Source organism: Gossypium raimondii, chromosome 5 (assembly GCF_025698545.1).
Source record: "Gossypium raimondii isolate GPD5lz chromosome 5, ASM2569854v1, whole genome shotgun sequence".
Lineage (NCBI taxonomy): Eukaryota > Viridiplantae > Streptophyta > Magnoliopsida > Malvales > Malvaceae > Gossypium > Gossypium raimondii.
Genome location: NC_068569.1, coordinates 30,898,166 through 30,918,374, shown reverse-complemented (window position 1 = coordinate 30,918,374; position 20,209 = coordinate 30,898,166). Strand labels below are relative to the sequence as shown.

Sequence of the window (20,209 nt, the reverse complement as noted above, 5' to 3'; positions counted from 1 at the left end):
TTTCTTTTCTTATTTCCTTTATGTTTCTCTCTTCTCAATACTTTTCACTGCTGAAATATAATCTTTGCCCACCAAATAAACCAAGTCATTGTTTCTTTCACATGATTCCTCAATTGAATTTCACTCAAAACCAAATATCAATTATTTTAATCAAATCTCGGTTTGAATACAACCTAATTTTGAAACTAAAATTGGATCTAACTAATCAATATAAAAAAACCATATCCTTAATCAAATCTAAACATAAATTGAATTCTTTGTATTCAAAACAAATTTTTTCTGTTTCCAAACTTTTACAGAATTATGTAAATTGTTCATTTCCTTTTCTTTTATGCTTTGACAAATAAAATTAAACAAATGACAAAATCGATCTAAACCTTCTTGAATGTTCCCAAGAAAGCTTGATTGGAAGCCGAGAATGGATGAACCGAAGAAAGAAAGGGAGCATGGAACCAAACTGGTTTGGGTAAAGTTGAAGGTAAGTTTTCTATGGCGGTCATTTTTGTCATTGAGAGTGTAGAGATCATTTGAAGAATCCGTGAAACAACATAGTTTTAAAAGGGCGAGAATGTTGTAGGTAAGATAAATAAGGTGGTCGTGGGGGTTGGTTAGGAGGTCAAAGGAATTGGCTCGGGAAACTTTGTTAAGGGTGAACTGTCATAAATTACGACTGGTGAGATCTTTGAGTGAGGCGAGCTTGTGGATTGGGTCATTGAAAGATCCAAATTGGTTCGTTAAAGTGCTGATGAACTATGAGAGTTTGTAATTATAGGGTAAGAATATGCGAAGTAAGTTTTATTTTGGTTTCAGCTTTCGCCTTTTTTTTTCATAAACATAAAAAAAGTTTTAACAAATGAAAAATATAAAAAAACTACGTTAAAAGAGATAGAGAAGGGAGGAAAACAAATGGAGAATCAAAGAGAATGGAAAAAAAAAGAAAAAAAGAAAACATAAAAGAACATAAAAGAAAAAAATTAAATTATTTAAAACAAAAAAATATGGAGACCAATTGTATAATTTAACCTAACATTTTTGTTTGAAAAGATGATTTAACATGTCATGTTAGCTTACCGTTACACCGTTAATGACACCGTTAATGACAATTAACGACTCAGTGACTAAAATGTTATAATGTGCTAACGTAAGTGACTAAAACGTAATATTTCAAACATAAGTGACTAAAATGTGGTCTAAGGTGAACAAAAGTGACTATTTTGACAATTTACCCAAATAAGAATTATATGATTTGACTGAAGCAGGCCAAAGTCCTTATCTACTAATTAGCTACACCTCTAATAACTACAAACTTTAAAAAGAAAAATTAAATTTCATGAATATAAAACTAACATGGAAGATATTTTAGAAAGAGAGTTGAAGCCTGGAATATCATATAAAATTTTAGTATAGCATTTTTATTTTTAATATGAGAATATGATTATAAAAATATGCATTGATTTAATCCAACGTAGCTGGAAGTTTATATGTTTTTATAGTTTTAGAAATGAATTATTATTAAATATTATTTGGAGTCTAAATTTATAAGACAATATATGTATAAGAAGTGGATTCGTTGGAATCGAACATGTAACCCGATATTGGACTGGTTTCCTTATAAATGTTATTGTAGATTATTAAATAAAATGAATCTTATTTAATCTAATGTATAGTGCTTACCCACAAACACAAAAACAACGATAAAGTTTTATTTATTTTATTTTGGTCCACTAAAATGTGTGTTTGAGTATTTGACTTTTGTTGGTAATGAAAATAAGTAAATAACTAAAGTAAATATAAACCTGTCCTGTTTTACCTAAAATGCACAACTTTGAATATTAACTAAAATTTTTGGATAAATTTATTTTAAGAAAAAAACTTATTTAAAACGATAGGTTTCATTTAAAAGTTGGATAATTTCTTTTTTCATCTTCTCAAAAATATACTTACATCAAATTTGGTATCTGAACTTGACACCTTTTTTTTTAATTTAGCACCTAAATCTTTTTTGGGCCTAATTTAATGCTTGAACTTGACACTTGTTTCTAATTTGTTACTTGAAGGTTTTTTGGACCCAATTTGGTATGGCATTTTTTTTCCAAAATTTGGAACCTAAACCTTTTTTAGGTTCAATTTGGTACTTCAATCTATTAAATGTTATGCAAATTACGCAAAACACTAACAGTGTTAATTTTTTTTGTTATGCTAATAAAATAGGTATTGAGTTATCCTTAACGAATTAATGTTATATAAGAAAAAAATTTTAAAACCCTAAATTAAAAGAAATTTATTATTTCAATTAATTAATTAATTAAAACTAAAAGCAATTGAACATATAAAACACAAAAAATATCATATCATTTGTCACATGTTGGTCGTCATTGATTATTTTGTTATCTCATAAAAAATAACATTATTAGTATATTGAGTAATTTGTAAAACATTTGACAAGTACCAAATCAAACAACAACAAAAAGATTAAGTACCGAATTAGAAAAAAAGTCAAGTTTAGATACCAAATTGGATCCCAAAAATTTAAGTACCAGCTTAAGAAAAACATCAAGTTTAAATATCAAATTAAAAAAATGTCAAATTCAAGTACCTAATGTTATATTAAGCTTTAAAAATATCATTTTATAACGGGAATCAAATAAAAATGTTGTGTTCTGTTAGGTCTTTTTCAAGTAAGAACGTGGAGTTTTAGTGAATTTTTGCTGTATTGTTGGGTATCAATCAACTATTGCAATTTTAATTCATCTTTTTCTTTCAAAATGAGAAAAAAAAAAGCATTTGATAAGATCATGAATGCATTTTCCAATGCTCAAATATGACTTGGAATCCACCTTCTAAAAAATGTCAAACAAATGGAGTTGAATTTATAAGAAGTTTGAGTTCAATTTGATATTTGATATTTGATATTTGACGTTTAAGTTGAGATGGAATCTTATTGATTTTAATTTTATAACTTAAACTTGATTTAGGATAAAAATTAAATTATTTAAGTTCAATTGATTAGGTAGGTTTACCTAATTAAAGCATAAGTTTAATTCTAGTACTCCGGTTTGAATTTCAATTTACTCTTGTTAACATTAATTAAAAATAGAAAACAACTTAATTAATTAAACTAAAATATAATTTTTTAGGATTAAAATATAATTTTAATTTATAATTTACCATTTGGGAGGCCTAAGCTACATTGACCCAAACTAACATGGAATTTGAAAGCAACATCAACATAATTCTTCATCGCCTCATCGATTCATTTCTCCATGCATTTATGTCAAGTTTCCCTTATAGCATGTATGATCCAACCCACCACTAAATTTGTTTTAATATTCCAAGCAATAGCAAATATTAAGTACGGGTAGTGAAATACAATTTTAGATAGGTGTTAATTACGGCATGCATATCCCTACTTATTCTATAGGAGCAATAAGTAATTATTGACTTCGTTGATCAATTTACGAATCACCCAACTAATTGGGGTAGCATAATCCTAATTAAATATACTTACCACCTTAAAATTCCCGAACTGAGGAAGAAATATGGCATGTCCCTTGTTGTCAGACAACATTCTTAAATCACCTAGAGCATCCAAGTTCTGATCTATCGATCCATCTTCTCCACGTTAGCATGTAATGGAAGGGATAATTTCACAAACTTGACCAACTATGTGCACTTCAGTCAGCACTCATCTAGATCATTTTTTACTTCTTTCTTGATAGCACGACACCTAACAATTGACGCCACACGCCTTCCGCATCAATGCTACTAGGTTCGATCACCACCTCCTCATTGATTAGAAAACCAATTATTAAAGCCACATCTTTTAGTGTGATGGTCGCTTCCCCATCTTTCCACCAAGGTGACAACCACCTCTAAAATGACATGAACTTTTTCATCCTAGATAGCACTAAAAACAGACATCCTCCAAGAGTCTTTAGATACGAGGATCAACTTGTGGGAGCTATAAATTATATTAAATCTAGATAGTGCAGTCTATTAGCTGTTAAAATGATCACAAAAAAATAATATTAAAATTCAGAAAATTTTTAAAATATTATAATTGAGTTGGATATTTCGACTTATTGAGGCATAGTTAGCAATGTGGTCAACTATTTTTTCTAGGAAAATTATTATAAAACATAGGGAAATTTTTTTTTCAAATGAAGAGTTTGAGAAGATTTGAAGTGGAAAGAAAAGAGTGAGTGAGTTTTAATTATAGATAGAAAGTCAACAAATATGAGAATTGACTCCCACTATATTAAATTAAATTAGTTGAACCAATAGTTACTTAAATACTCCGTCAAATCTCCCAACCTTAAACTTGATACTTGTGGGTGGTGAGATAACTTAACCTACATCATAAAAATTAATGTATTAATTTAAAACCCCACCAAATTTGACATAGAAGGGCGTTAAAATAGTGTAAAAAATTTTCCCATGACCTAATAATAAAAAAATGCAACAAGGAAAGTAGAGGGCAGAATTGTTGAAGTATTTTATTTTTACTCGAACAATGAGAGCCCACCTAACTTCATGCTTACTAAGGTTGGTTATGTTAAATTTTAACCGTCTTCTTTGGTTCTATAATTGAGTTGCCTTTCAATCATTTTCTTCTGTATAACTCCCATGTGGAGATCGGAAAATCACTAAATTTTATCTTTAAAAATCTTGCCATTTCTACTAAATCTCTCTTTTTGTTCTTTCTCTTCCAGTTCACTTCAACCAACCCCCTCCCAAAACATTTAATAATTATAATTATAATTTCTCAAACAAAATTCATAACCCAAAATTTTCTGATGCAGAAAACATCAAAAAGATCCCATTCAAATTCATTTTCCATTGCAAAGGAGCTGATATTTTTCTGGGTTTTCCTTGTTTTTTCATCAGGCCAAGTTTTTTCTCAGCTAGATCAGTTCATCTTCAATGGGTTCCATGGTTCAGGCAACAAAATGAGCTTAACTGGAGTTGCAGACATTGCGGACAGTGGGTTGCTTTGTTTAACCAACACTACTTCTCGCGTAAGTGGCCATGCTTTTTACTCATCTCCATTGAAATTCAAGAACTCAGACAACAGCAAAGTTTCTTCTTTCTCATCTGCTTTCGTGATCGCCACTGTTCCCGAGTACCCAAAGCTCGGTGGCCATGGCCTTGCTTTCGTTCTCTCACCTTCGAAGCAACTTTCAGGCTCTCCCAGTCAATACCTGGGCTTGCTTAATGCAAGCGAGAATGGGAACTCAGCCAACCACATATTCGCAGTTGAGTTCGATACTGTGAAAGATTTAGAGTTAGGTGATATAAATGATAACCATGTCGGTGTTAATGTCAATAGCATGAAATCAATTGCTTCAACCCCTGCTGCTTATTTTCTTGAAAACAGAACAAAAGAAGAGTTGATTATCAAGAGTGGGGCAAAAATCCAGGCTTGGATTGATTACGATTCGGCCAAAAATCGATTAGATGTGAAGCTTTCACTTTTGTCCGAGAAACCAAGATCTTCAATTTTGTCCATTGATGTGAATCTTTCATCAATTCTCCAGGATTTCATGTTTGTGGGGTTTTCAGCTTCAACAGGTTTGCTTGCAAGCTCTCACTATGTCTTGGGATGGAGTTTCAACATGAGTGGAGAGGCGCAATCTTTGTCTTTGTCTTCTTTGCCTTCTCTTCCAAGGCCTAAACAGAACCACACTGTCTTGATCCTTTGCGTTACATTTGCAGTTGTTGTTGTAATAATGTTGATTGTTTTCATCTCGTTTTACCTTGTAAGAAAACTTAAGGAATCGGACATAATTGAGGCCTCCGAACTGGAAATTGGTCCTCACAGATTCTCTTACCAAGAACTCAAGAAAGCAACAATGGGTTTCAGGGACAAAGAGCTACTTGGATTTGGTGGATTCGGCAGAGTTTACAAAGGAACTTTGCAGGGTACAAACACTCAAGTTGCTGTCAAACGGATTTCTCATGAATCAAAGCAAGGTCTAAGAGAATTCATGTCAGAGATTGCGAGTATCGGCCGTCTTCGCCATCGGAATCTTGTTCCGCTCCTCGGATGGTGTCGGTGCCGGGGTGATCTGTTAATTGTCTATGATTATATGCCTAATGGTAGTTTGGATAAGTACCTGTTTGATGAACCTAAACGAGTTCTCGGTTGGGACGAGAGGTTCAAAATAATCAAAGGCGTTGCTTCGGGTCTTTTATATCTGCATGAAGAATGGGAACAAACTGTAATTCATAGAGACATCAAAGCAGGCAATGTTCTATTAGATTCCGAGCTAAACGGAAGACTCAGCGACTTCGGCCTGGCTAAGTTATATGAACACGGCACAAACCCGACTACGACCAGGGTGGTTGGTACATTGGGGTACCTAGCACCTGAACTTACAAAAACTGGTAAGCCTACAATAGCTACCGATGTGTTTGCATTTGGTGCAGTTTTGCTTGAAGTGGCATGTGGGAGGAGACCTATTGAGCCAAAGGCATTGCCCGAGGAGCTAATTTTGGTGGATTGGGTGTGGGAAAGATGGCAAAGTGGTGCAGCTCTTGAGGTTGTGGATCCGAAATTGAATGGCGACTTTGATGAGCTAGAGGCCATTGTTGTGATCAAGCTCGGATTAATGTGTTCGAATGATGCACCAGACGCAAGGCCGACGATGAGGCAAGTAGTGAGGTACTTGGAAGGAGAGGTGGCTCTGCCAGAAGTGGTGCCATCGCCCGGTGGATATGATAGCAAAAAGGGTCATGGAAGTGGTGGTATCAATACCATCCGGTTTGAAGATTTTGTGCATTCATACCCAAATTCACCATATTTGGATGTTGAAGACAGGGATGTGGATATCGAAGCAGGCTCAACAAAACACCTCGATCAGCCTACAGCAGAGTAAATGGCAGATAGCCCCTGTAGATCAAAACAAAATCCTTCGAAGACTATATTACCCAGATTCAAGTGACCGTCGACTATGTTATATGTTCGACGCGGGTTAGCTAAATTCGAATATGTCGGATCGAACACAATTACCCTAAGCAAAAAAGAAAAGAAAAGAAAGTGTCCTGATAACATAGGGGAGACTATTTTTGTCCAACTTTCCAGGGCTAGAGTTGTATGTAATTTGTAAATACTAGTAGAAATTGTTTATTTTTCTTGTCTTCAAGGTAGTTATCCAGTTAAAGCCATGCTCAAAAATATTCAATAGTGTATGAGTGTCGAAAACATATAGTTTAACGCTAAGTTTATTTCATTTAAATTTTTTTTTTTGTATTTTTTTGAGTTTGTTTAATAGAAAATAGCTTGATTAACAATAAATGATTTACTGGTAGAGGTGCTCAAACGGCCGGTTCAATTAATACCTGACCTGAATTGTCATTAACCAGATTACCCGAAATGTAAAAAAATTTTGACCGTTAACCGAATTGAATTTTTTCAAATACATTAACCGAACTGAAATATTTCATTAATTCAGTAGGTTAACCGAATTAACTGAAATTTATATATATAATTTTTTTATTTTTTATTAAAATAATGATAAAACATATAAAAAAATATATTGCTAAAATTCATTTTCTTTAATAGTTCAAACAACTTTAAATGAAGGTGAAAATAACCAAATAAAAAGTTAACAATTATATATAATATATTATTTATTTTGATTAATTCGGTTAATTACTCGATTTCGGACCGAATTAACCGATAATGGAAATTTCAAAAAATCATTAACCGACCTCCGACCAAACTAAGTTCGACCATCGACCAATTAACTGAATTAGACTGGTTCGATCGGTTAATTCGATTTTAACCAAACTATAAACACCCTTACTTACAAGTCAACAGAAAATAAGTCATTTTTCCTATAAAATGACTTACCTTTTTTAAAAGCGTAAGTCAATTTTCAGAAAATAACTCATTTATGGGTAATTTTATTTTTATATAAAAATCAAGTTAAGCTGAGCTTAATATTATTATATTAATAATAAAGTTTTGTTTTTAAAATATTTAAAAGTAATAAAATATTAATATAAAATATTATAATTTTAATATTATTAAACATACATATTTACTTATTTATATCTAATAATATAATAAATTATTAATATAATTTATCATTTTAATAAATTATTTAATACTTCAATTTTATTTTAATAATAAATTTTAAGAATAGTAATTTTAAATAATATTATTAATATATTAGTGACAAATATTAAATATTAATATTTTAATAATAAATATTTATTACAATTATAAATATGATAATAATAAATGTTTTGTAGTATAAAGGTTAAAATATGCCATAACTCTATGTACTCTTCACAAATTTGGAATTTACTCCCTATACTTTTATTTTCAATAATTTAGTCCCTTTACTTTTCAGATTTGAAAATCAAGTCCAATTGTTAACATTGTTAAATTTTTGTCAAATTTGTTGATGTCACATTTTAAATAAAAATACTCAGTATTCATGTAATTAGAAACTAGTATTATAATAAATATGAACTTAACAAAATATTTTTAATAATGCTAACAACTAAACTGTAATTTTGATATCTAAAAAGTAAAACTAATATGAATTTAGCAAAATATTTTTAATAATGCTAACAACTAAACTTTAATTTTGATATCTAAAAAGTAAAACTAACCCAAAAATAAAAGTACATGGACTAAATTTCAAATTTAAGAAGAGTAGAAGGACTTATAACATATTTTAACCTAGTATAAAAATATGAATATTTTAATTACATAAATATGAATATTTGTTTAAATAATGCTTAGCTTCATTTATCCCTTACATGTCAATATGTACTCTAATATATGTAATTTAAATTAAGTTTTAATTAAATATTATTTATTATTAAGTTTATATATGACATTGATTATTACAAAATATTTTCTTATTATAAAGTAAATTTCTATTGTTAAAAAGAAATTGCACTATAATATTTTATAACAAATATATTTGTGTTGTGTTTATTTTACAAAAACAATGTAAAATATTAATTTATAGATATAAAATAAACTCAATTAAACAAAAAAAGATAAGAAAATCTCAAATGTATATTTGCTTAACATGACTTTTATGAAATATTTTCAGAAAATCTACGAAAAAATAAAAATATTTTATACAAATTCATTTAAACACTAGAAAATATTAACTTTTCCAAAAAAAGTAGATCATTTTTCGAAATTATTTTAATGAAACAAACGGAGCGTAAAATAAAAATAAAAAGTTGAGATAATAAGGATGGAGTGAATTACCCAAAAATGTTTATTTTTAACCATAATTATCGGATTAGGTCGATTTTTGCAAAATTTATCGAATTAGGCCGATTTTGAAAAAATTCTTCCAGCTAGACACGTTTTTAGTGGATATAGTATGAAAACACTTTTAGTTAGATGCATTTTCAGCTTTGGCCAGATGGTAAAATGTTAGCACTCTTATCCTTAAGTGTTAGAATTGTGTGACCCAAATTCTAAGAGATTGCTTGCAAGTCAAGTTAAACAAAAATATATTTTCTTTTTAGAAGATTTAGTATTTATTAGTATAATATATTTAGCATTTATTAGTATAGTTTATTTGACTTACTAATTTAGCCTATAAATAGGCTCTTTACAATCTTAGAATTAAGAGACACCCATTAGATTAGAACTCATAACACATTCAGAGAATTTTGTGTTTACGTTTTGAGGGTTCTTTGTTTTTCGGGTTTTCGGGGTTTAGTTTTTATCTCCATCTTTTGTACTCTTCATTCTTTTGCCATTAAAGTAAAATTATTTTTGCCCGTGGTTTTTTATCCTCTTTTGAGGGTTTTTCCACGTTAAATTTGTGTGTTCATCTTCTCAATTTCTTCTACTATTTTTACTTGTTCGTTGCTTAATCGGGACGATCCTAACAAGTGGTATCAGAACTAGTTTAATTTTCATAGATCAGCCCGTTCAGAGATGGCAGCAACAAGGTTTGAAATTGAGAAGTTCGATGGTGAGACAAATTTCAATCTGTGGCAAGTTCGGATGATGGCAATTCTAGTTCAAAACGGCTTGAAAAAGGTTGTTACAGGGAAAAAGCCTAAGAATCTAAATCAAACGGAATGGGAAGAGCTTGATGAAAAGGCCTTGTCTGCAATCCAGTTGTGCCTCGCGAATACAGTATTGCAGGAGGTATTGATGGAGAAGACCTCATTCGCCTTGTGGAAAAGGTTAGAAACTCTTTATGCGACTAAGTCTCTGGCTAACCGTTTAGTGTTGAAACAACGTCTATTTACGTTTCGCATGAACGAAGGTGAGCTTCTTAGAGATCACATCAGTCAATTTGTTACTCTTTTAAATGATTTAAAGAACGTTAAGGTTCATATTGACAATGAAGATCAAACTATGCTGTTATTGTGCTCTTTACCCTCTTCATACAAGTCTTTCAGGGAAACCCTGATTTATGGCAGAGACAAACTCTCGTTCGAATATGTGAAGGGTCATTTGTTGAGTAGAGACAAACTCGACAATGAGTTTGGTTTGAGTAGCAAAGTAGATAGGCAAGCTTCCGTTTTGGTAGCATCAAAGAAACGAGACAAAAGGTGTCGCTATTGCAAAAAGTTAGGTCACGTCAAAGCAGATTGTTATAAACTGCGAAATAAAAGAGCTGCTGAGAGTAACGAGGAAGATGTAGCTGGTGCTAATTTGGTCGATGAAGGCGGTGATGATTTCTTGTTAGTGTCAACGAGCGATAACTCCAAGCTTACGTCTGAGTGGATCCTAGATTCAGGATGTTCTTTCCACATGTGTCCCAATAGAGAATGGTTCTCCACATACAGTTTAGTTGAAGGTGGAGTTGTGCACATGGGAAACGATTCATCTAGTAAAATAATCGGTATTGGTACTGTTAAAATTAGGATACACGATGGGACGATTAGGACACTCTCAGATGTCAGGTATGTACCTGATTTACGAAAGAATCTCATCTCCTTGAGTATTTTAGACTTGAAAGGATGCAGAATCAACATCGAGTCGAGCGACATTAAAGTATCTCGTGGAGCTCTCGTTTTGTTAAAAGGTAAAAGAATTGGCAGTCTTTATATTCTGGAAGGTTCTACAGTGACCGGTGAAATCGGACATCCCTCGTCCGTTACGGAGTCAAAGTCAACTCATTTGAAGCGGAGGCAACTTGGTCATAGGAGGGAAAAAGGTATGACCGTTTCGTTGAAGAGAGGTTCTCTTTGGATGCGAGTTTTGAAAAGTTAGGAACCGTAGTCGTGAAAATCGACCGGGTTAGTTTTGATTTGGCAGTGCACAAGTCAAAGGCTAGAAGTCTTCCAGCTTCTAAGCATAGATTCGACTCAGTTAATTCCCTGCATAGTTCAAGATAGGCCCGTGGCGGGTTTTGGCAAAGATGGCATTGAAAGAATTCGTGTCAAGGTGGAGATTGTTAGAATTGTGTGACCCAAATTCTAAGAGATTGCTTGCAAGTCAAGTTAAACAAAAATATATTTTCTTTTTAGAAGATTTAGTATTTATTAGTATAATATATTTAGCATTTATTAGTATAGTTTATTTGACTTACTAATTTAGCCTATAAATAGGCTCTTTACAATCTTAGAATTAAGAGACACCCATTAGATTAGAACTCATAACACATTCAGAGAATTTTGTGTTTACGTTTTGAGGGTTCTTTGTTTTTCGGGTTTTCGGGGTTTAGTTTTTATCTCCATCTTTTGTACTCTTCATTCTTTTGCCATTATAGTAAAATTATCTTTGCCCGTGGTTTTTTATCCTCTTTTGAGGGGTTTTTCCACGTTAAATTTGTGTGTTCATCTTCTCAATTTCTTCTACTATTTTTACTTGTTCGTTGCTTAATCGGGACGATCCTAACATTAAGTCCTAAGTTTGATTCCGCTCCTACTCACGTTTGTATTTTTTATTTCATGTTCCTTCAAGCTTTTTAAAATTTTAATTAATTTTTTTAACATAATAGTTCTTTGGTTAGATGGTTAGATAGTTGCAATAACATTCTTGAGTCTCGAGTTCAATTTCTTTCTTACACATATTTGTATTTTTACTTCATGTTACTTAAAGCTTTTTAAAATTTTAATTAATGTTTCTTAATATATTAGGTTTTTGTTAGATGGTAAGATAGTTGTAATTACATTCTTAAGTTTCGAGTTCGATTCTTCTACTACTCATAATTGTATTTTTATTTCATGTTGCTTCAAGGTTTTTATTTTTAATTAATAGTTTTAACATATTAGTTCCTTTCATTATATGGTTAGATAATTGCAATTACATCCTTGAGTCTGAGGTTCTATTATTTTATAAGCATATTAATGTATTTTTATTTCATACTATTTAAAACTTTTAATTTTAATTAATGTTTTGATTATATTTTTTAATTATTTTTATAAGCATATTATTATTTTTCTTTCAATTAATGATATTTACAATAATTATTTGATTTTATAAATAAAAGAGTTAAAAATAAAAATACATTGATTAAAAATAAAATAATTAAAAAATATCATAAAAATAATTAAAAATAAAAAGCTTGAAACTATATGAAATAAAAATACATTAATATACTTATAAAAATAATGAACCTCATACTCAAGGATGTAATTGAAATTATCTAACCACCTAACAAAAGGAGCTAATATGTTAAAAATATTAATTAAAAAATTGAAGCAACATGAAATAAAAATACAAATGTGAGTAGTAAAGAAATCGAACTCGAGACTCAAGGATGTAATTATAACTATCTAACCATCTAACGAAAGAACTAAAATGTTAAAAACATTAATTAAAAATTTAAAAGCTTGAAGCAACATGAAATAAAAATACAAATAAGAGTAAGAGAGGAATTGAACTCGAGACTTAAGGATGTAATTGCAACTATTTAACTATCTAACCAAAGAACTAATATGTTAAAAAATAATTAAAATTTAAAAAGCTTGAAGCAACATAAAATAAAAAATATATAAATGTGAATAGGAATGGAATCAAACTCGAGACTCAATGATAAAAGTACTAACATTTAACCATCTGGCCAAAGCTAAAAGCACATCCAACTAGAAGCGTTTATCTACTATATCCACTGAAAACGTGTCCAGCTAAACACATTTTCTCAAAATCGACTTAATTCGGTAAATTTTGTAAAAATTAATCTAAGCCAATAATTATGGTTAAAAATCAGTATTTTTGGGTAATTTACCCATAAGGATGAAAGTGAAAGGTTTGTAAAACCTACAGGGAAGAGATTGTAAGTAGGTAGAGGCAATCGAAAGTAGAGTCGTTGATAGCCAAATTGCCAACTCGTGGGCCCCAACTATTTTAGAATTGCTAAGGGTTTGTTTAGTAGTGCTTAAAAACTCACTTTTAGCTTGAAAAATACTTTTGGAAAAAAAAAGTTGTGCTAACAGGCTTAATAGCCTTTCAGACACTTCCTCCAAATATCATCATCCCACCTCGATGCAATGCAACATACAAAATATGTCATGCCATTATGCAATTAATAGTACATACATTCAAATATCATAAGTCATGCTCAGTATAGAAATCAGACAGACAGATCACACATATAGGGGTCTAAGTAAAGTTTACCGACCCTACAGTAGGTCCATAGTTGACTTGGGCGACCCGTTCAACCTTACAGAAATTTTTAAAAAAATAGGCCCACATGCCCATGTGGCCCACTCGGCCCAAATTGGCCTTGGCCACGTGATCCATTTTTAATGTAACCCGTGCTAGTTAATTATTCATATATATTTTCACTATTTACTTATATGTTCCTTCAAAGTTGTCTACTTGAGTCACTGTTACTAAATTATTTATATCTTGAGATACAGAATTCCAAATTAAGATATACTTGAAGTCTTTGAAACTAGACTCAAATATCTTTCTACCATAAAATTTTTAGAATTTTTGGTTTAGCCAATCAGTACAGTAAAATCTTCAAACTTACCCTTGTTCTGCTATTTGACAGCTTCGTCCCTTCTTTGCTAAAAATTAATTATCTCTTAGTACAAAATCTGGATGATGTTTTAATTTATTTCTATTGAAAATAGACTCATTAATAAATTAAACATATAAATTTTAACCCCTAATTATTGTTCTCAAATTTTTTATGATTTTCCAAAGTCAAAACAGGAGAACCCGAATTCAATCTGACCTTGTCTCACAAAGTTTATTATACCTCACGATTTACAATTCCATTACTTATGTCGTTTCTTCTATGAGAAACTAGACTCAATAAGCTTTAATTGAAAATTTTTTCATCGTCTAATTCGATTTCCACAATTTATGGCAATTTTTCAAAATTAGCCTACTACTGCTGTCCAAACAGCAAGCAATTTCGGCTTTTTGCAGAATCCCTTCTTTTTTTTTTGCGTTTCGGATACACACCTAGTTTTGTTTGATGCTCAAACAGTCCTCAAGCACTCCAGACTTATAATCAAGATACTCAACATCAATTTAATAGATTTATAAGTGAATTGACAACAAAGAACGAACAAAAACCCCACTTACCACCAGCGATAACCCTCTGTTTAACTATTGTTAAGACGAGAACACTGAATTCACCAGTCCGAGCCTCCCTCTATGCCCAAATCACAAAGAAAAAACATTACCACTTCAGTCGTTAAGAGATCCATGACAGAAACGAAGATAAACACTTACCAAAACTGAGCGAGCACTAACCGCGTGCGAAAACGAAGGAAAATAAATGGATTAGAGAAAAACCAAGAAGAAGAAAAAGAAGAGAAAGATGGAAAAAATCAGAGAATTTCGGCAGGAGGAGAGGGAGAATAATAGGCGACAGAATTTTTTTTAGAAAAGAGAGTCAAAATTTGGTTATGGGAAAAAATAAAATAAAATCCCGATAACCCCCAAAATCCCTTAATCTTTTCCCCTAATTCCCACTACACATCCACTACTCAAAATCCCCCTATTACACAACTCTATCCTGAAATCTGAGCAAAAAATAATACCGTTGCCTCTATAGAGATTCAAACACAAGACCTCCACCATAATAACACACCATTTAACCACTAGACCAACAAGCCCATTCTGATGTAATTTATCCAACAATCAAATAAAAGCATACTAAACAAGAGTAAGGCCTAATTCATTCAAAATACCAAAATTTGCCCAAGCAAATACTTGAACTTGGGACCTCTCAAACACTTCCAGAACACATAACCACTAAAGCTGACAGATACTTGTGTCATATTTTTACAATAACGAAATTAGAAATTTTGGGGCATTACACGGTTAGTAGAGTTTTTCTTTAAAATTGGTTAATTTGCAAGTTTTATGTTTAGGGACTAAATTGAGCAAAAGTTAAAATGTTAGGGTTAATTTTGTAAATTTACATTAAAATGGACTATAAGCTTGAATTAATTAGTTTAAGCTATGTGAATTATTTAATTGAGTAAAATTATTATTTAGATCAAGAAACAAATCAACCAGATTTAAATCGCGATAAAGCTAAGGTTTTGGATTAGTCGTCGGCTCTACTTTTACATCTGTGTTAGTGGAGGTAAGATCGTACTACTATTCTTATGTTTTTAATGATTTTTACTTATTACACATTTCATTTTAATTAGATTTAATGTTTTTATTATCTATTGAATGTTTATAGAATAATTAGTAAATGAATATAGTAAGTATTTGATGTACTTTATTTAGTAGGCCTTGACCTAGTGATTATTTAGCAGGTCTTGAGTCGGTGTGTATTTAGGCCTTGAGCCGGTGTGTATTTAACAGGCCTTGAGCTGATGTTTATTTAGCAATATTTGAGCCGGTTATTATTTAATAGGTACCATGTACCGGTGATATAGATCGTAATGATGGCTTGAAATCCTGCATGTATTGCGGATACTCTGAAGCTTGTGTAAGCATCATCGTGAGTCGGTTAAATTTCTAAAGTTAACTCGAATGAGTATTATTCTTTTGACTATCAGAAATGAGATGTTATTGTAACAATGATTTGGTTTGTGATCGTTTATCATGTGGTATCTTAATGATATAAATTATTAGCAAGAATTGTTAGTTTCATGCTTTGTATGTTTTATAATTAAGTAAAAGGTATACGATGTTGTTTTACGAACTTTCTAAGCTATATGTAAGCTTACTTTGTTTTGGTTGTATTTCCTTGTAGGTTGTCGGAGTTTTGCTATTGATTAGAAGTTTTGGAGATCACTTTATCTAGCATTTTATTCTGTAGTTACTTGTTAATTTTGGCGCGGTTATAAATGACATGTATATAGGATGATGTTATGTTAAGGTTGCGAATGTCTTGGTATTTTGGTTGTAAATGTCTTTATGTGTAAGGTTGATATATGATTTGATGAAGGTGACCTTTTGGTAATGAATGTTAATAGTCATCTTTGTAATGGTACTTAGGTTGGCATATGATGTCAAGCTTTGTTGTTAATGTTGTTGGTTCATGATACCTAAATGGATGAAATGAATGGATTTAAGAACTTTGTATGCAAACTAATTTGGTATGAAATGTAATTGTTTGGTTTGGTAATTGAATTGTGGTGTCATTAAGGGCACATTGGTTTGACACTTAGGTTGTATGTTTTGCTATGTTGTGAACTTGTTTAAATGCATTTGAAAGTATAAAAATATTTAGTTTTAGGTTTGGTTTGTTACCCAAGTAATATCCGAAATTTATATTGATTATTAAGTCATTTTTAGGTACACATGGCCTAGGACACAGGCTATCACATGACACACGGCCTACTCACATGGCTGTGTGTTTTGTTATCGTCCATTGCAGGGTGGTTCACACAGGCACAGTGAGTTACATGGCCAGGGACACGGCCGTGTGACCCTGAGTCATACGGGCACAGTAAGTTACGCAGCCTGAGGATATAGTCGTGTGACCTTGAAGAACATCGGCACAATTAGTTACACGGTTTGAGCATACGACCATGTTGAAGGCCACATAGGCTGGCCTTTTTCACACGGCCATGTAACCCATTTTTTGACTTTTCACTTACAATTTCGTAGAAGTTTCAATTTAATCCAGATTTGTTTTAAATGTTTTGCAAGCTCGATTTAGGTCTCAAATTGTTTGAAAAGCATGGAAATGATTGGTGATAATTTTTTTTATATTATGTTCGATTTAATTTATGAATTATGTTAAAGTTTTATAGCTATAATATCTTATAGCTTGGGACGATGACCAGACTGAGTATAGGGTATTAAATTTTATGGTATCAGAGCTATGGTTTAAACGATTCCAGGACTAAACGTAGCATGTATTGAATCTTGAAATACATACCATTTTATAACTTGTGATAGTGTGATGACTTTTTATCAATTTGACTTATTTTTTAATAGATTAAAGATGTCAACTGATTTCGATCGAATAGTATCTGAAAAAGTAATTTTCCAATCACTAGTCAAGGGGCTACTCATAACATACCTGAGTTTCAAGAGCCTAGAGAAGAAGCTCCTAATGCTTTCTTCCATATGATGCAAAACATGTTTAATGCTTATATGCAAGCTAATCCTATGACTCGACAGCCTCCACCCCCTCGTTCTCCAAGCCCTATACAACCAAATACTCGTAGAATTACTATTGATAAGATTCGAAAGTGTAAGGCTTAAGAGTTCCATGGCAATGTAAGTGATAATCTGGTTAAATCTAAATATTGGTTAGAGCATACTTAAAGGGTTTTAGATGAAATGCTGTGTCTTCTTAAGGATTGTCTAAAATGTGGAACATCCCTGCTAAAAGAGGAAGCTTTTTATTGGTGGACAACTCTAACTATGGTTGTACCAAAGGAATGAGTGAATTGGAAATTATTTAAAACTGAATTTTGAAAGAATATGTCAATAAAAGATATATTGATATGAAAAATAAAGAATTCCTTGAGTTAAAGCAGGGTAATAGATCAGTGGCCGAGTATGAGTGTGAGTTTGTTCAATTCAGTAAGTATGCTCGTGAAATTGTGTCTTCTGAGGAAAAAATGTGTATTCATTTTGAAGATGGCTTAAAAGATGAGATTAAGCTTTTAGTGGGTGCAATGGAAATAAGAGAATTTGTGGTTTTGTTTGATAGAGCTCAGAAAATGGAAACGGTGCACAATCGTAAGAAACAGAGAGAGATGAAAGCTTATGACTTCCATAAATGAAATTCAAATTGAATATTTTTTGCTCTTCTAAAAAATTAGATGAAAAAATCCAGTGATCGTTTTTCAGAACCATCTGGGTTTTCAGGTAGAGATCGATCTAGATAGAATAATATAAGATTATCAACGCCTTCAGTAACTAGCGTGGGTAGCGTCCGAAATATAAACAAACCAGAATGTAGTTATTGTATCCAAAATCACTTTGGTGAATGTAGATTGAAAGATGGACCATGTTTTATTTATGGATTTCCTTATCATTTCAAAAGAGATTGCCCGAAACGAACTGAGTCAAACAAATATCAGAATGCAAAATTTGTTATTATATCTACTAGAGGCAGAAGACTAGGAAATAATGGTACTGTAGGAGTCAGTAGCACTACACCAAAACAGGTTTTTAGTGGCGTTTTTTTAGGCCTTTAGCGGCGCTTTTTAGCGCCACTAAAGGTATTTGCGGCGCTTCCATAAGCACTGCAAAAAATGCTGCTATCGAAAACATTGCTAACGTTTGCAGCATTTACAGAAACAAACGCCGCTAAAGGTCATGTTTTTTAGCGACGATTTTTTCCAGAAACGCCGCAATAGAACATGACTCTAATTTTGGGATTTTTGTAAAATAAAATTTTTAATTTTTTCAGCCCTCCTGTAGCAACAAATCAAAAGCAACCAAATCTAAACCAGCCAAAAGCAATAAATTTCTATAATATTTCAAATTAAACAAATAAAATAATATTAATATCAATAAATAAAATAGAATTCATATTATTTTTACAAAAATGTTAAAAGTTAAAATGATAAAAATATTTATACAATACACTATGATGATTTGGTTGATGCCGATTGGACCTATCATTCATGGAAACAGAATTTTGCTTAAGTAGTTGATTCAGCTGCATCCACAATTCATCAACCTTTTTGTTCAAATTGTTTATGTCTGCCTCTACTTGAGCTATGTGCTTAATATCTGCCTTTATCTTTATCATTATCAGAAGTTAAAAAAAGATTGATGCAAAATAAAATTTTAGATATACTAGTTAAATCTGAGTAAGCCATTGGCTACCTTTTCATCAACCGTATTTGGGAGAGTTACAGTTCCTTGAGAGGGGGTAAGTCCAGCTTCCAGAGCTGTCCTCTTATCTCTTTCCCTATGCAACTCTTCCTCTAGTCTTGACACCTATAAGTACAATCAAGAGGAAATCAAGACTGCACTATTATCATAAGACTAACATAGTGTCAACAATAAAACTCATTATCTTTGTGCAAGTAATGGATAACACAAGGAAAAAAATAAACAATGATGACTTATATGCTTCAAATGCACCAAAATTTGAGCTTGTTTTAACCATGCACAAAAGATTTGATATTTAAGAGGAAACAAAGAAATGCTTAAGGGAATATGTTACCTTTAATACTTTTTTAAATATCAAAGTAAGCATCTTTACTGTTTCAGATACATAGCCTAACATAACTCCTGAAACAAAAGTGAAAAAAAATAAATCTCCTTGCAAACATACATCATTCTGAAGAGCTTGACAATGCCCATGCAGTGTCTTCTTTTGTTTTTCCAGGAAAATGTATGCAAAACTTCTTTATACAGATCAAGGGAACATCACTTACTCTTCTTTAGAAGGAAAATGAACAGGTTCCATAGAAAGCTTCTTCTTTGCCTGGACAAACAAACCAGAAAAACTAAACAATTAGTTGTTACAAGACTATAAACATATAGACCAACTTGAGAAATTCTAAGTTAGTAATAGAATGAATGCTTGGAAATACTTATTAGCTAAGAGAGAAAGTCAAACGAAGTAGGCCAAAATGGAATGCATTATAAATAAAGAAAATTAACACTTACAATTGCCCATCCCCAAACAGTGGGACGCTTAGGTTTATGGCCAAATTCAACAAACATATTGGCCTCTATTACTGAACTCTTGTTACTTTGATTATCCTCACTCCTTTGTAAATCATTTTCAGACAGGGAAGAGTGAAGCGAACTTGAAAGCTTCTTGGTGGCTTTTAAATCACCATCAGCTATAGAGGGCTCAAAACTAGAGCTCAAATAATCAGAATCCTGCAATCACAAACCAACCTGCTAACCAAGATC

General features: G+C 31.7%; 1 protein-coding gene and 1 long non-coding RNA gene across 2 annotated transcripts; one reads left to right on the top strand and one right to left on the bottom strand.

The window, feature by feature from the left end:
• The first annotated feature begins 4,612 nt into the window (after positions 1–4,612).
• Positions 4,613–7,238, top strand: LOC105771144 (L-type lectin-domain containing receptor kinase S.4). The gene has a single exon (XM_012592553.2). The coding sequence runs from the start codon at positions 4,797–4,799 to the stop codon at positions 6,876–6,878; it is 2,082 nt and encodes a 693-aa protein (XP_012448007.1). The 5' UTR covers positions 4,613–4,796; the 3' UTR covers positions 6,879–7,238.
• An 11,748-nt stretch (positions 7,239–18,986) lies between these two features.
• LOC105765872 (uncharacterized) lies at positions 18,987–20,171 on the bottom strand. The gene is made up of 4 exons (XR_001124914.2): positions 19,958–20,171; positions 19,620–19,772; positions 19,166–19,279; positions 18,987–19,079 (listed from the first exon to the last, which is right to left on the bottom strand). It is a non-coding gene; the product is annotated as an uncharacterized LOC105765872 (long non-coding RNA).
• Positions 20,172–20,209: the final 38 nt, after the last annotated feature.